Here is a 17,851-nt window from a genome sequence, read left to right on the forward strand (position 1 = left end):
TGTGCCCGCGATGGCTCTGCCTGTTGGGATTCCATCCGAGCACTGAAGCCTTCACAAGGACTGGGAGCCTCCTTCAGGCAGAATCTAGCCTTCAAAAAGCAAAATCCAGATGCAGTCAAACTTGCTACCAGTCCAAGAGAAGGCGAAGGTGTAGATTTGAAGATGGCTCAATATTTTTGCTTTTTTACTCTAACAGTATTGTGCTCAGAGCCTGACTTTGGTTGCATTTAAAGCCAATGGAAATATGTGAGTGTAGATCCAGAAAGAATTTGATACTAAGTAAATCATAATTATTCTGTCTTCTAAAACAGAATATAGGTTACTTAGCACTCTGATGCCTGAGCCATCTGTGAAAAATTAGTTAACTAATGAACCAAAGTACATTGCAGCTTCTATGTGGGTACAAGGTGTTAACAAAATATATGCATTGCAGTTTCCCTGTGCACATTATCAGCCATATGATTTTTGGGGCCATGTGTTGAATATTATGTGTTTTCTTTCCTAGGAAGCTTCAATTCAGTTAATTGTCTCTCCCTTTAGCTCCTGGTGAGTACACAGAGCAAGCTGTACTTCATCTTGAGTGTATATGAATGAAGAACTGAGAGGTCTGGGGTCCTGAAAGAGAGTGGGTTTTTAACAGGGAACATTTTGTGTTTATTCACAGACCCCAGGAAAGCTGACTTCTATTTTATGGAACTTTAATTTCAATGTGGCTGTTCTGAAGAACTTGCCCTCATAGATCTCCATCTCAAAAACCTCTCTATTTCTTGAGTCCGGAGTCACATGGAATTTATTGTGTTTTCTTTCCCCTGTTTTGGATAATTTGGCTTTTCCCCATGACAATCTCACGTCAGACAGGATCACATCTTGAACTCCCTGGTGTTGAAAGGTGCAATTTCTGCCCTCTCATCACAGCCCTTCTCAGAGAAGGGTGTAGATGCAACTAACTTTTAACATCTGGAGGTCAAAAGATACTCAAAGCCAGATTCACCTAGGAGGAAGGAGTAAGTTATTTTAGCAGTCCGAGACCAAACTGAGGTCCCAAGAGGGAGGTTTGCACCTGCTACCTCATGTAGAATTATTTCTGGATTTTGAACCTTTTTCTCATTTCTCTGTGGCAAAATCTTGGCATTGTGCTCCCATGTAGAAGCAAGAAAGCATAGGCTGAATACTCATGTAGCATCTCTCCAGGATCCTTTCCTAACCAGCTATCCTAAATGCAGGAAAACTGGTCTAGCTAGCTACAATGCCCAGCTTCTAAAACACACCTGATCTAAGATAGGCCTGGGTCACAAACCTCCTCCAAACCTGACTCAGAGCTTTTACTCCGTGGATGGAAGTGAGTGAAGATGGAGACTAAGAGACAGGCTGATTGTGTTGCACAGACACCTCAGAAATGTCTCCTTGGTCAGGGCAACCTCTCACACTGCACGACCCCAAGGGGGAAACAGACACCATATGATGACCTTAGGGAACTACTAATATTAAAACAATTACAACAACGGGAACAAAACAAACATAATGGGACAAAAACGGACAAGAACTGTTCCAAAGAAACACCATCGGATGGAAAATCAAGCATTCTTCCTTTGCCATTAGGCCCATAAGAAATTTGTTCTACATGCAGCCGGAATGAAAAAGAGGAAACAGAAAGAAAGGTTAGGAATTTTTGGAATCATGCCTAGCAGAGGGATGTTTGGAGGTGCAAAAATAAAATGTTTGATGCAATTTTCTTTCTCGTGGTTTATTTTTCTTACAAGAACCATAAATGGCTCCTTCACATGCCAAAAATTACAAGACAGGTAGGATGTTCCTGTTTGTTTGTTTTTATATCAAAATTAGGATACAAGATTGATTTTTAAACAAATAAATAAATAAATAGAATCAGCCCTGTATCCTAATTTCCATATTTGCAAGACTGAAAACAAACAGTGTAGGGTACGCAATAGGAAGCATCTCAAAGCTGTGAGAATATGTCCACCTTCATTTGGAGAACACTGAGTCATTTCAGAGCCTGAACCACATTGGATGCAAGAACTGCCTTCTGGACCATCTGCACTGGTGGTGCTGGTTGTCACCTGGAGGTGGTCACATCAGCTTCTCTAAAGATACTACTGATTTGGGAAGTGTTGAATATAATGTGAGCTGACTTAAGAAATGTAGGAATCAAAATCCTTGGGCCTCCTCCACTACCAGCTGATACATCTTTGATTCTCTGAGCTGGCTTTGGCTTGGGAGCTGTGTGACCAGACAAATCGTTCAGCAAATGTTCGTCTGGTTCCTAGTAATACAGAGATCATGGATTACATGCCTCTGCATTGGGTTATGTTAGCAAACAAGTGTAAAGTCACACATATGCTTCTGGTCAACATGTTTTCATTAATAAATAGCTCAATAAATAACTAAATCAGTTGGAACATCATTCTGATTACTTAAAGCTATAGTTCCTGAGAATTTACGTAATCCTTACAACTCACATTCCTCATGATTGTAACGTGAGGAACTTGCATGGCTGCTGCCAAAAGGAACCACACTTCTGACATGGATCACCATCCCAGTTTGTGGACTATAATAATCATGCTCTGAGCAGGTCGGTTTTCATGATGCACTTTGCAGGGGGGCAGCTCATGTGCAGCACCATGGCTGTGTGCAGTGCCCAAGCTCTGCTACTAACTCAGGCCTGTGCTTTTTAGGGATTTTTCTTTTTAAAGGAAGCTCTCTGAAGATATTTCACAGGTAAGCAGGCAAAGGCACGTGGCAGCTGCAGGTCTGGGCTCAGAAATGCAGTATTTGTGCCCCTTTGGACTTGCCATAAATTTGGCGCTTGCCAGGATCTGAATTGACTCAGTGAATGAAAATGCTCACCCTCTGCAGGGCTTTTCAAAACGGGCCTCCCACTTCTTCCAAACAGCATTTCATTTAAGGAAACACCAAAATGCTTTCCCCATGAGAACTCCCTCTGCAAGCATGGATCCAAGCCAGGGTAATCCCTTACTCTGCAAAGGTGTGCAGTTCACATGGCACAGGATGAGTGTCCCTTCCAGATAATGCTCTGTGAAACCAATGGTTACACCACAGCAGCCCCCTGCCATCACCTCATACAGCAGACACATTCATAGCAAGTGGATCAGCCAGGATCCAGTTTCCAAATGCAGGGCTTGAAGAATTAAATGCTCCCATTGCTGCTCAGTGGGAGGCGGGCACTATTCTTCTGCACATCACACTGAGTTTTCACACCCCTCTTCCTCCTCCTCCCCCACCTCCTTGCTCAAGCTTTCGTGATTAGCATGGCAATGGAGATTGAACTGTGTGCATACATTGATTTGCTGGCTGGTTTGGCAAAAGGAAGCAAATCCAAGCTACTTACCTCAGTGCAGACCCCTTTGGCGTTGCAATACCATAGCCTTTGGAGTCCAAGTTACCTCCCACCTTCATGGTGTCGCAGGGCTTCCGCTGCTCGATGTACTCATTCATGGTGGACTCCAAGAGGTATGCATACTTCCCTTTGGACTTCCTCACCCGGATCATCCCCTCTTCCGTCGTCCTCACAAAAACGGAGGGCTCGGCTGACTTCATGTATGTCCACATCTTCTCAAACACTGCTATTTTGGATCGCTGCGTAGGACAGCACAAACCCAACACAAGTGTTAACAGAGGTTTGGGTGCCCCCTGGCATTTCCAGCTTGGACTGAACACACATCCACATATCAGACGGGCCAAGGAAGACAAAAAGGGTGACAGGATGCTAATGAACCTCCTGCCACTTCTGCACCAGGCCCAGACCAATCCCTCATTTCTGCCACATATTTGTGTACGGAGAGATTTTGTGGATCAAACCAAGGGCAAGCCAAGCTGGAAATCAGGAGACAGTTTCTTTGGGAGTTGCTCATAGGTGCTCCTTGGTAACATGGGGAAACACACAGATATTCCATATTTGTGTTCACAATTACAGAATATCGTGTGTACTGGAGTCACTGCCAATCTTCTGGCAGGTCATATCATGATGAGGGGAAGCAAGAGAAAAAAAGCAGACCTGAGCTGAGGATGAGAGAGGACAGGCCTGGAGGACTCGTCAAACAAGAGGTTAAGAAAAATGTTTGCATTAAAGTTTCCTTTTTACCCTAAAAAATTCCTTAGTGGAGCCAGCTTCCAGGGTCCCATAGGCAATTTCTGTCTGCTTGGCCAAGTCCTCTGCACTCTCAATGGGAGAAACCATCCTCTCCACGGTGAGGAAGGCAGCCAGGTTAGCTGTGTAGGAGGATATGATGATCAAGGTGAAGAACCACCAGACACCACCAACTATGCGGCCGGAGAGAGACCTGGGCACAAAGGGGAGAGTCAAACAGGAGGAGGGTGAAAGTCCAAAAGCAGCAGCTTGCTCTTGCAGGCCCATCATTTACCTGGCCATTTACCCAAAGTCACGTTCTCCAGACACTTCCAGGGAAGCCAAAGTTCTGTCTCAGTTCTTAATTTACTTTTCAAGGCATCAATGTAATTAGAGCAGGGATAAAAAGTGCACAGTGGAAAAAAAAAACCTCAGCAATAAACTGACTGAATTTGCTTTGATTTTCAATTCCTTTCAGGCTATATAATAATATCAATAAATGAGACGTGGATACAACTATGAGAAAGTTTAGCTGGGCAGGGCATTGCCCATCCACAGCAGCTCTGACAAGGTTTGTGTTGTAGAATGGGCTCCTGACAGGAAGAAGTACCAGAGCAGACACACAGCCCAGCTGTGATCACTCTGTCAGCTCCTCCATCAGCTGAAGTTTAAAAAAACAACCTCTGCATTTTTCTGTAAGACATATTGAAGCTCAGAGAGGACTTACAGTCTTAATGAATAATTTGCCTACTGACATTCTCTGTTTTGTATTCAGCAGATGGTTAGACAAGATGTTCATAATAATGCTTTAAAATCTAGGTATTTTGCATTGGCTGCAATCAAATAGCCAGTTGACTGTAACCATTCAACAGCTGTAGAGGCAAATAAGTCAAGGAGGCATTGATTTAAAATAGAATCTTTTCAAATAGTTTTAAGAGTGGAAGATAATCTTAGAATGATGTGTAGTATTCATGCATGCTGCCTAAATTATTTATATACTCCTTCTCTAAATGCAGACCGCTATCCCAGACAGAATGGAACACACAGTGCTGTTTGCTAAAGCCAGACAGCCTGACTAAAGAGGACCTGCCTGTGAGAAACACCATTTATTTCTCCATGGGGGATCATGTCTCAATATTGCCTTTCTGCTGATCTGAGTCATGCCACAGAAATATGGTTTATCAGATGGTAACAGAGATATCCCAGTCCAGCTAAGGGCTGAAGTCAGGTGAAATAAATGTGACCATCATGCCTCCCATCTGCAGAGAATATTCAGCCTGCAGAACTGTCATCACAAAAGACTTTACCTTTTGTTTCATATTTGGAGAGGGACTGGGGAGGGAGGCAGCTATGGATGCAACTCACACATCTTCAGATTGATGAGGAAGAGGAAAAAATTAGTCTGAATGATGTGTGCTCAGGGAAGGAAGCACTCAGGAAAGGCACAGAGGCATTAAACAAAAGTAACCAGATAATGTCAAATACAACAATCTCTGCTGATGAAGGCCACTGAGCTGGCAAAATCCATTTACATGGCAAATAATCACATTCATCTCCAGCTGCAAATTATACAGCCTTTCCTTCCTGATGGAGCTGGGATATTTCTGTGACTTGTTTCAATCCCTTCAGCACCAGTCAGCCGAATTTCTGCCTCTAGACCCTCAATATCTTGGTGATATTCATTACCAGCTAATCCCACAGGTGCTGCCTGCCATCAGCTGCAGATGGCTTATGCTTCCCAGCTCTGCACCTGGCATTTACAGCATGGAAAAGTAACTATGGGGTATTGAGACTGGTACGTAACAGGGAGGACTGAGGAAAGAGGGAGTGGGGACTGCAGTTTCTTTCTCCTTGGAAAGAGGTGGGACAAGGATGCATCATCTGGGCTGTGTCTGCTGCTGGTGCTGGTCATTCCTCCTCATGGCATGAGATGCTGTGAGAAGGGGAGTGAGTGTTCACTCTCATAGGCTCTGGAGGAAAGGAAAGATCAGCAGCTTGCTAGGTCTGACAGCATGGCTGGGGCTTCGTGTGCAGGATGTTTTGTTGCAGACACTGCTAGTGGGCAGTGTTTGCCCTCGTTGCTGGATCGACTTGGAGCTAGAAGCTGCGAATCAAAACTGCTGTAAACACACAGCAAACACTCAGCATATGGGCTCTATGGGACACGCTCCTTCGGCTCCGTGGTTGTGCAGCATTTAACACAAGGGAGAGCTGGCCGGAGGTGAAGGCTCTGTGAGGACAGACTAGTACAATAAAGGATGTAGTAACAGTCGTGATAAACATCACACAAGTAGATGTGATCCCATGTGACACCCCCACTGCTCAAGAGCAGTGAACACAGGTTAAACAGAATAAGCTGGATTCCTCTGGCTAATCATATTGTCTGTTTAGACTCTGAGCCAATGCCTGTTACTCCTTACCACGGCAAGTGCTTGGAAAGACAATGTCCATTACCATCTTACTCAGCTACTTCTGTAGACCAAGCAGGACAACAGCAGTGCCTCCATCATGGGAAACATTTGCAAAAGTGCCTCTGTAATTTAGGAGATAATGTCCTGTTTCTAGAAGTGACTTCAATACTAGGGAGCTAAAAGCCTGGTCAAAAAACAGTGGGACTTAGAATTATTCTGTGTTTATGCTCTAGTAAGATCAGTCACAGAGGAGTAGGTAGACCTCATACTTGTAAGTCACTGTGAGGTTTTGAAAATCTCACTCTGGAGTTAGATAACAGAAAATGACCTTCCCCTTGACTAAAAAATGTTCTGCAGCTTGAGATCTAGCTCAAGTTATTTTCTCTTTGCTAATGAGCAGTATGGAGTTTAAATTCTCTTGCATGAATTTACGTGTCCCTATACCTGTTCAAGCGTAACCTGAAAGCAATCAGCTCTCTGTAACGAGTTAGTAACTCAGTCCTCTGCAGAGCTAAGGTGAGATGGAGCACACTGGTTAGTACTTTCAAGATATGCTAAGGTTCAGATATTTGGATCTGTCTATTTATTCACATTCATTATCACAGTACTTGCAAATAGCAGGATCTAAAAAAAAAAATCGGGCTAAAATAAGCAAGGATAAGAGTGAAAGAGGTTTTAATGAATGGCTAATTCTGGGATGCAGAAATGGACAAAATATCTAGAAAGACTAGGACTGCACATTTTTCAACCTGTGTTTTTCCTTCTGCACCTAGACTCCTTCCTACACAACCTGAAGATATCTTGGTTTCTTCTTCTATCCCTGCCTGTGCTGTATAAAATCACAGACATATCTGCACTCTTCTTCCTGACCTGGGATCCTGCCTGCCCCTCACAGAACACTGGCAAGAACAGGATGCTCCTTTCAAACAGTACCCTTGCAGAAGTAAGTAGTAAATATGGTGTCCTCATTATCCACAGTACACAATCTACCTAAAACTAAAGATGGCTGAGAACCAGGATTTCAACACCCTGAAAAACTCTGAAATTGTAAACAAAACCTTAATATTCTCAATTGGAAAGTAAAGATAACAGTCCTAAATGTCCTCTAAAATTAGCACTCCAAAAATGGTTGGTTTGGGTCTGTCCAAGCTTTGCCTTTTTCTGTTACTTAAAGTTTAATTTCTGAAAGGCTAAATGGTAAATAATTTTGTTTCTTCTTTCTCATTACAAATAATATTCTTTTAGCTTTTATAATACATTAAATCCTTACCTACCACATGTATAATTCAAAAGATAATTCTGAAATTTGCTATTTTATATCTACCTAATGAAAAAACTGCAGATGACCAAGCTGAAAATTATAATTTTGATTTTCTTACTTAGATGACTTTTTAAAAACCTTTCCTTGCAAAACCACCTGCATTTTGCCAGCAGAAAACAGAAAATAATTGTGAGTTCCCATATCTCCCATGAAGAGATATGTTTTAATGTTTCAGCCTTAGCATTGACGGATTCTTCACAGAAAAAGAAAATCACGCAACAATAATCTAATTTCTTAAAACAAAATGCAATCCTTGATCAAACACTTTTCTCTTTGATCTTATCCTTCATGAAAGGTAGGAAAAGCTGACAGGAATTTGCCTCTGCTTTGCCATCTTATTAGAAGAGCACAATACATTTTTGCAAAAACATTAGCAAGATCATCAGAAAATACATGAAGTAAACCTCATCAAAAAACTGCTCAAGCACCATCTCAGTTCTCTCCCACTTCTCCCTTCCCCCTCCCCAAATCCATTTCTTAGGGAGAATTACACCTAAACTGACAGTGTTTTAATTAGAAGTGCAAATCTGGGATTCTAAAGCCATAGTTGCTCTGGGAGGATTTCCCAGATTTGCTGTTAAATTCAAGTCTAATAAAGGCTCACTTAGTCAACTGACATATTTGTCACTGAATGAATTTATGCAAAACTGTTGAAAGAAAAGCTCTTCTATGCTTGTGCTACTGATTGTGGGTCAAATCCACTTTTGGTCTTCTACCCACACAGAGCCTCTGATCTCCAACATTACTCGGTGAATTTGATACCGATCTAGACAATTTTGTGGTTTTATCTGAAGTCTGACTCAGTAGTGGATTAGTTGCAAACATTTTGCTCCAGTTTTGCTCTTATTTTAAACAAATTTTCAACATTAGATTTTGTCAATGCAAAAAGCTTTGATTTTTCTCTGTGTCACAGACCATCTGACATAATTGTACTCATCACTTTCTCTGCAACCCTGACATGAAACCCGGGTTTGGTCAAAAAGTCTGTGAATAGTCACAGACAGAGGAAGAAACTCAGCGTGGAGTTGTGGAGCTGGGAACAGCTCTGGGTGTGTCCATCACACACAAACTGCAACCCTCTTATCCTCTTATGCTCTGCTATGCCAGAGATAGTTTTGAATAACAACTGTTTGTCACAAAATTGAAATGATTATAACCCATGTTTCTCTGTCCATGCTGTATTATTAATTTTCTTGCCATATTAGTTTGCTTTTACTTACATTGAACCCCACCTCCTGATACAAGAGTCTGGAATCCCAGCTGCAGTACTGGGCTTTAACATAAAGTGTTAGGAAAGCCCTTACAAACACAGATTTAAGAATGTTTTCTAGTGACACTCTCATTTATCTCTCCCAGTGGTACAAATTCCTTCTTCATCTCTCCTCACTTTTCTACAGAGCTTACAGCTACATATTTTGCCTCCCTGTGGGTAACATTAACTAGTGAGACAGGGTAAGGAAGTTGAGGGTGCAGAGGTACTGGGAGTCCCATGTTGTTTCTGTCCTGCTTTTCTTTCTCTAATTCTTGCATTAAAAAAAAAAAAAAAAAAAGAGTTAAAAAATAAATTAAAAATTCGTAACTTTTTTATAAGGGCTGGAGATCTGCTCTTTCTCGTAATTTCAGACAAACCCTGCCAGTTCAACATGCTAGAAGGAGGAATATGGAACCCAGAATCTCAGCAGAAGTCCTTTTAAGAAGGGGCCTTGGGGTTGCTCAGTATGTAAATACTGCAACAATTGAACGTGCTGGCTCAAATATGCAGAATCTCCCACATTCAACAGGAGGATGTGTATCTGTGAGGCTTTAATTATAAGTCATAGTTTATTTACTGTTTCTTTCTGCACGAGCTAATGGCCTTGGACAGCAGTATATGCTCCCTCTCCTACTGTTTCATCTCTTCTTTTGCAGAATATGTTGGCACTTTTTTTTTTTCCTTCAGTTTCCCTTTAGTGGGCAAAACCTCATTCTAAAATGAGTTTTCCTGCTTAGTCAGAAATGCATCATGCCACTTGTGGTTCTCCAGTCATTGGAGCTTGGATTGCTGCAGTGCTAAGTATAAGCATGACTGCATGGAGCAGCTACGTGCTGTTTTCAAGGCATTCACTTAGCATTTTGACAGGCGAGAGGTACCTAACGTCCTAATCAGAGGCCTAGCATCCAAGAGCTGGGTTTTTTTTTGTTCCCTGTGAAACCCTGCTACTTTATGGGATCCAGGGTAGCTTACTTCATCTCACTAATTCAGTTCCCAGCTGTGGGAGAAGAGGATGAATCACATTTATGAGCTTCTCCTGGATAGGTGGCCTGAAACATTGGCCACCAGGTGGAATTTACCTCTGATCTGCTTCTTTGCCCAATTCCCCTTCCTGAGACACTCAATACCAGCAGGCAGAGGCAGCATCAAATGGGCCCAGCTATGCAGGGGGTGATGTATGTACTCAAAAGCACTTTGCAGGTTGTGCCCTCCCGTGGTCCTCAACTGACAAAAAATGAAGCCTGTGGATACACAACCAACACAACCCTCCTGCTCAGCTAGTGTGGTGTTGGAAGCAGTAAATGCCAAGCAAACATGGACTGACATGGGCAGAAAGCCCCCTTCAACTTCACCATGACCAATGGACCACCCATGGTATAAAACCCATAAAAACCAGAACTGCAGGACTGAGGTAAGTCCTTCATTGAGAGGCCTGCCATCCCTGCACAGCATCCCCAGCTGCTGAAATGAGATGTTTGTTCCTCAAACTGCAGGATAATACACTCAACTCTTCCAGAGGGCTGCTAAAAACATTGCAAAAATAGGGCTAGAATAGAGGGATGAGGTGGAACCCTAAGAAAAAAGAAGAAATACACTGTCATCCTATTAAATACAGGTACAGTGTGCCTCTCTGTGTTGTGAACAGGATAGTTTAAGAGATGAGTGTTTAGACAGTGGTTTGCTGAGAAACACATGGTCACTTTGGGCTGCTTGGCAGCTCTGGAGAAAGGTAAAGTCATCGCTCTCTCCTGCAGTTTTGCCAGCTTTCACTACAAGGAAAAAAAAACCCTGGCTCTTGTCATGCCTTTGAGCAAAAATTTCACTGTAAAAAAGGCTCTTCACATATTTTTCTCACTCTGGTGACATTTATTCGCTTTGCTGAGAAAAAACTCACAAGGTGACAAGCATAAAAATTTGTCAGAAACAGTTGCTGGAGAGCCCCAGGAGATTCATTACTCAGGAACTTCCTCAGCCTCAGGTGGCCCCAAATTTAACAGCACTCATCCTTCTTCTTTTTAAACAACGGTCTATAGGGCTAATGTCCTTTGCTGAATTGCAGGATTCCATGTGCTCTCCCACAGCCTGTTCTTCAAAGTCTGCTTAATGAAAAAGCTTTTTTTTTTCGTTTTCCCAAAGATTTAATATGTTTTGGATTATTATGCTACAAGTTCTTAATTTTTCCAAGATCCTCTTTAGCCATCTACATGTGCTCATGATTTAGAGCTCCATTTCTGAGACTTCTGGGCAATGCTACAATAACCTAGTTCAGACTTCCTCTTCCAGGGTGCATTGCCTTGGTTCATTTTGCTCTATTTTTTTTTTTTTGGTCTGTTTTTGTCAGATTTCCTAATCTGATGAGAGAAAGGCCTTCTTCTGGGGGGAGAGTATTTTTTGCACTGGAGGATTTTCACTCTGAGCAATATTTCAAATATTCCCTTCATTTTCTCTCTCATTTCTAATTTAAAATGTGATCCCTCACCAAGACTGTACAAGTTGGATTTTGTCTAGTTTCACTTTTGAGCCTTTCTTTTATTGTACAAGGGCATACTGCATCCCTTGTAGAAGTGGTGAGGAATGAATCTGCTCTCCCCAGACAATGTTTTCAGGTGCACAGGTGTGCCCGTATTTTAACATTAAAACTCCCAAACTGTGAAGGAAAAACATGCTCAATGCTTCTGCTGTCCCTATTTCACCTGCTGAGATCCATTTGATGATTTTTTAATTCTTTTTTTAAGGTTTCAGAAGTACTGCTGAGATGAAAAGCTGCCCCTTCCTCTGTTTTCCTCTCCACAGCCTGAGATCATGTTTCTTATTGAGAGCTTCAAGAAATGTACAGAAAATTCCTCCTATGGAAGCGCATCCCATGCACTTGACTCCTGCAGCTGGACCCTTGTGGACTCTTCATTATGCCTCACACCTATAGACAAGTATTTATTTTCACTGCTTTTCCCTTTCACCATATGAGGAGTCATCTTCTTCCTTTCTACTCCTCTGTTCACACATTTGCCTCCTATTACTTCTCATCAGACTGTGTTGGGAGAATTCATTAGTGTATATAACATGCTTTGAAGTTGTCCAAATAACGGTGATGTAACACTTTTGCACTTCTATAGACTCTTTTATCTGAAGATCAAAGTAGTAAGTTATGATTACCATGATTGGATTATTGCTGCTTAGCCTTTGGATCTAAGGGTAAGCAGCAACTCTTCTGGGTAGGCACTAATCAGAATTACTGCATGATTTCATTAGATAGATTGAATGCCATAAAGTGTGCTGCTGCTTAAATACAGGGCTGTGTACATGAGCTGTGTGTCCTTCTCTGCCATTTGGGGATAAGAATCAGGTGGCCTCTGGTTGCTACTTGGCTCCTTTGATCCATGTGAAAATGGAAGGAAGACCAAGACACCAGCATGGAGGACTTCAGAGGTGACACCATGCTCTGCTCTCTCCAAATCCAGACCCCATCCAAGCATACAAGGCTTTTGGCCTGATTTCTTAACACGACCCACGTTTTGCTTTTCCCATTTACTCGGCTCCACCAACCCTTTCACAATGGATGACGTAGCACCTCTTTCCTGTTTCAATAAGTTTGTCTTCACCTGCTCACCATTTTGGGGTGTTGAAATGGACATTGCTTGGTGTACAAATGCATTCCTGAACTTTTCATGAAAAGTAGGTATGAGGCTTTCCCAGTTATCAGGACAAGTAGTTGGGATGAAATCTGGGACAAAAGCAAAGTACAATAAATCCCAAACTCCAGTGGAATAAAGGAAGAACTCTGAGCCTCCCAGTGGAAGGCCATGAGGTTTGGGCCAGATGTGGGGATGAAACCAGCAAAGAGCAGCTGTGGATGCTTTCTGTGTTGTGAGCCAGAACAATCTGAATTGAGGAGCTCAAAGCTCATTCGACTGTGTATCCAGTGAGGGTGCACATGATATCTCAGTGCTGATAAAAGTGTTGTACAGCATATGGAAGAGTTATTTAAGTGGGGCTTCCCTGTGAAAACATGCTCAGGGCTTCCCATCTTAGCTACAAAATTTTTCTGGAGTGCAAACACTGAAGCAATGTGTGACAGGTGGCGTAGCAGAGGACACCACTGCAGGGAGGTGGAGGTCATTCAGCTCCTCACAATCCTTATTCTTTGACAAAAACACTTGGCAATCGACCCAGCCATTGGAGAGACAACCATGCACAGTCCTGACTGCAGACCCCAGCTGAGCCAATTGCTCAGGAACAACTTGTTGTCAAGAGGAAGGAAAATGAAAAGAGAAGGTGTGCTTCTCTTACTGACTGAAAATCAGCAAGTCAGAGAACAGTGTAACAGGGAGCCCCTGCAGCCTCACAGGGTCTCCTGGTGGAGTTGGGGAGAAGGATATGTCTCACAGGCACCCCTATAAATCTTGGAGTTACTCATGATCCTGAGCCAGTGCCCAGCACTAGAAACACAGGCAGCACATGCCATTTCCATGTCAGAGATCACAGAGTCAGAATGGTTTGGGGTGGAAGGGATTGGCATGGATACCTTCCACTATTCCAGGTTGCTCCAAGTGCCATCCAACATGGCCTTAGACACTTCCAGGGATGGGGCAGCTGCAACTTCTATGGGCAACCCGTGTCAGTGCCCCACCACCCTCAAAGTAAAGAGTTTCTTCCTAATAACTAATCCAAATCTACCCTCTTTCAGATGCCCTAAGAGACTAAAAAAATGGGCAAAGCACTTTTCCCCCTGCTATTTTTAACTTCGTTTTCAATGAAAAAATGTGAGAAACCTTTATTTAGTCCTGAAGAAAGAAATTGCAAAAATATTTTTAGCTTAATATATCTGTTTTTGGATGAAGGGTTTGATGATTTATTTTAAACACAGCTGGTGGAACGATTAGTGAATCTGTCACTCAAGGGAGGGAGTTTCAGCAAATTTCTTGCTGCCCCCCAGCAACCTCAATGCTAAAGGCCTGAAGTCAGAGCTGTGGGAGAGTGACTAGATATGCCTGATAGGGAAACCATCCTGAGGAAGTATCTTGCAGATCAGTGGAGGAAACATTCATTACCTCTGCAGCATTTAGACATTTTCAGATGGAAGAGTGTGGAAATTCAAAAGACTAATTTTTCCTTTACAGATGAAATTGCATTTTCCCAACAATACTCTCTCGGTTGATTATTTCCTTCTTCTGAGTCCTCCATATCCTTCAGCATTTTCCCAAATGAAAAAAGAGGATAGCAAGAATGACTATTTTAAAAGAATTTCCATTTTCCCCTGGCTGCCACATTCTGGTTGCCATGGAAGTGCGCAGACTCCAAAGGGGACTGTTTAGTTAGATATTGTGCAATTTGTCAAGCTGCTCCTCTGGTGAGTCACTTACCCTGGTTAAGAGTGTTTCAGAAGTAAGTATGGTCATCAGTTCCTGGTGATTTACAAGTGCTGCTGTTACCCTGTGACCTGAATTTCCTCTCTCTGGACATAATTAACTCTACCAGGTAGAGATAATTGCAATATCACTTGATACACTTCTAAAAAGAGAGAAGACTTTTCTAGAAATTGAAATCCTGATTTTTTACTTTTATTCTCAAAACTCAGCTCACCAGTTCAAGTAAACTGGTAAAAAAAAAAAATTAACTTAAGCTTTGTCCCCATAGAATCATTAAGTCTGGAAAAGCCCTCTAAGATTATCAAGTCCAATCATTAACCCAGCACTGCCAAGTTCACCATTAAACCATGTCCCAAGAGCCACATTCTCATACACTTTGAACACTTCCAGGGATGGTGATTCCACCATTTTCCTGGGCAGCCTGTTCCAATGCCTGACCACTGTTTCAATGAAGAAATTTTTCCTCAAACCTAATCTGAACCTCCCCTCGTGCAATTTGAGGCCATTTCCAAGGCAGATGCTTCGAGTGTCAGAGAAGACACTGAAATCAAGAAGAGTCATCAAATAAACACCAAGGCTCAGCCTTCATTTCAGGAAGGAATTAAAATCTTTGTGATTGCTAAATGCAGCTGGTTCTAATTTCTCTAATTCTAAATTTTTAGCAAAATAAGTAAGTACCCTGCAAATGTAAGTTTACAAAGGATAGGACAGAAATAATTCCCTTGAAAAAAATCCAAATCGAATCTCTCACTAAAAAAAAAGGTTTTTTTCCTAACCAATTTCTGATTTATATCTTGCCTAAAACTGGATAGAATGTTTCAGTACTACGAACATCCAGATGAAATTTAAAAGTGCTGCTGTCTTTCAAAATCTGTAGAGACTCGTTTAGGAAAATAAACCTCAACAATTCGTGGAGCAATTTTACTGTTATTTCCACCAGTTCTATGGCTGAAGTCTCCTGTGACTTCTTTTCAATTGATCTAAAAAGAAATGTAAATAAACAGGAAAAATAGCAGAAGAAAACGCTCAGCATTAATTACAGGTACATAATAAATACCATATTTGCTCTTCCACAGACAAATCTCTATGACTGAGTGCAGCAGAAAGCCTGCAAAGGAGTGCAGTGAACACAAAGCCTGGCTGCACGCAGTATAGATCAGCCAGAGCACCGTTTCCATGTCACAAAATACAAATAACAATGTCCACAAGATGCCCATAAATAATAGATGGTATCTAATGACTGGAGAGCAGCCAGCATTTATCTCTCTCCTTCCTGCCTCTGAGTGCATTCATTTATCATCTCTGCAAACAAACCTCCCCACACAGCACACACCAGCCAGGGGTCACTGCTCGGCACGTGCCACTGCACCCTGCACAGCCTCCAGGTCTGGGCTCTGCAGGCAGGTTAAGACCTGGTTAACTCCTCATCCCAAGCCAGTGGAAGGGTGGATCAGATCTTGTGCCATGTCTCCTTGCACACATTAAACAGCACAGTGCTCAGGGCACACTGGAGTGATGACCCAAACACTTCCCAGCTGTGGTACAATAATACAATGCAGTGCAATACAAGACACCTCACAGATTTCACAGAATACCCTGAGTTGGAAGGGACCCACAAGGATCATTGAGTCCAGCTCTTAGTGAGTGGCCCATACAGGGATCAAGCTCGCAGCCTTGGTGTTATAAGCACTGTTCTCTAACCAACTGAGCAGATCTCAGGGTCCCCGATGCACAGAGCAGCACAGAGAAGCACAGAGTCTCTTTCTGCTCCTGCATCCCTCCTGATGCTCTCAAAATATCTCCTATCAAGCCTGGCTCTCTCCCAGACACAGGCTGTGAGGAAAGCTTCACCAACCATTTCACTTCCCTGGATGGCCAGGGCATCTCCAGCTCTGTTCTCAGTCAAATAATGAGTGATTTCAAGCTGTGTTGTCCAAGTATTTTGAGATGATGCCCTGTTTTGTCATGATATGAGTATACATTTTCCTTCTACTCACAGTATATTTTGATCTGAATTTGAAGTACATGTGTTTTGTTTCTACAATACAGTATAAAGAGACCCCCCCCAAGACACTGGGCTAATTTTTTGAGATCTTTATTTAATTTTACTCTGGCAGGGCACAAAGGATGCCTGCATTTACTGTATGATGCTGTGTGATATTTATCTTCCTCTCAAACTCAAGACAGGACAACACAACTATAGTCAACTCAGCTGAGAGAAACTGTGTCTATTCTATCTCATGGTGTCTTCAAATGAAGAATAACTGTCCTTCTGGAAGATCTATTTTAACCAAATATGTTTTATTTTAGTCTAACATAAGTTTTCGGAGTCACAGGAAGAGTAACTGGATTAAATTTAATAGCCTCCAATATACAAGAAGTCTCTTTTGGGCCCAAACCATATGAAGATACACATTCAGAGATAACAAAAAACGAAGATCAAGATAGGAAGCTGACAAGAAAAATATCTGTTTTGCTCCCTGCTATTTCATCCATTTCACAACAATCAAATAATTTATTTTGCAGAAAATGATGGAGCAGATGAAAAATTCAGATTCCTTGTTTTGCTGCAGAGGAGGCTGGGAAGCCCAAACATCCCCTCAGTCTCCTTCTCAAAGGCCTCGGGTCCATCCTAACTGAGGAATGGCAGCAACGTGCTGGATGATAGCAAGGTCTCACTCTCCACAGCTGCTAAACACTGCAGTTATTTTAAGCTCTGAAAACAATTTATCAAATTACAGTTCTGAAAAATGGTACAATGTGAGTCATATTTACTTCACATTTCTTTTTCTGCAGGCTCTTGCTATTGGCTGTGGGTTATTTATTACCTCTGATGCCTGCTCTGAGAAGCTCCTTCCTGGGTCTGTATTTCACGTTTAATGAGTGCTTTTGCAATTTCATGACTGTTTTCTGAAGCTAAGGTGGCACTTTGAAAAGCCTAATGGTTTATGGCCCGTTTCAGACTTCACTGATTCCTGCCCGTTACTATGTGCACAGAACTACACACAGCTCCAGCTGCTGCTTCTCCCCCTTTCTGCTCTTTGTCAGCCCATTGAAAGCTTTACGGGCATCAACAGGGACTATCTCACCTCAACAAGGGCAAATTAATCCATGGGACTGTACCACATCCAGTGGGGCCACTGGTCAGTGATGGTGCAGAAGGTGGACCACACACTCCAGTGGGAAATGTCCAAGAGCTCATGGCCTCCTTAGGTTGGAGCTACATACCTACAACTGAATAATTCCATTTATTGCTCAGGGAGGATGGATTCCTTGCTCATGCTCAAGTTGCAGCATTCAAAGGCACAACACAGACTGCCACCAGCTCCAGCTGGGACTCTCCATGATTGGTTACTGCCCGGCCTTTGTCACACTCTACCACTCTATGCTTACACA

The 17,851-nt window shown here is 42.4% G+C and overlaps 1 protein-coding gene across 7 annotated transcripts in view; it reads right to left on the reverse strand.

Annotated features, from left to right (window-relative positions):
• GRIA1 (glutamate ionotropic receptor AMPA type subunit 1) overlaps positions 1 to 17,851 on the reverse strand; it is a 119,047-nt gene that overhangs the window by 15,667 nt on the left and 85,529 nt on the right. For all 7 annotated transcript variants that reach the window (XR_003527680.1, XM_027643787.1, XM_027643785.1 and 4 more), the window contains 2 exons: positions 4,121 to 4,319; positions 3,368 to 3,615 (listed from right to left, as the gene is read on the reverse strand). Coding sequence is in view for 6 of the 7 variants with exons in the window: in XM_027643787.1 (XP_027499588.1) it covers positions 3,368 to 3,615; positions 4,121 to 4,319 (447 nt within the window). In the remaining variant the exon portion in view is untranslated. The remainder of the gene's footprint in view (positions 1 to 3,367; positions 3,616 to 4,120; positions 4,320 to 17,851) is intronic.

The sequence above is a fragment of the Corapipo altera genome, unplaced genomic scaffold (assembly GCF_003945725.1).
Source record: "Corapipo altera isolate COAL_440 unplaced genomic scaffold, ASM394572v1 75, whole genome shotgun sequence".
Lineage (NCBI taxonomy): Eukaryota > Metazoa > Chordata > Aves > Passeriformes > Pipridae > Corapipo > Corapipo altera.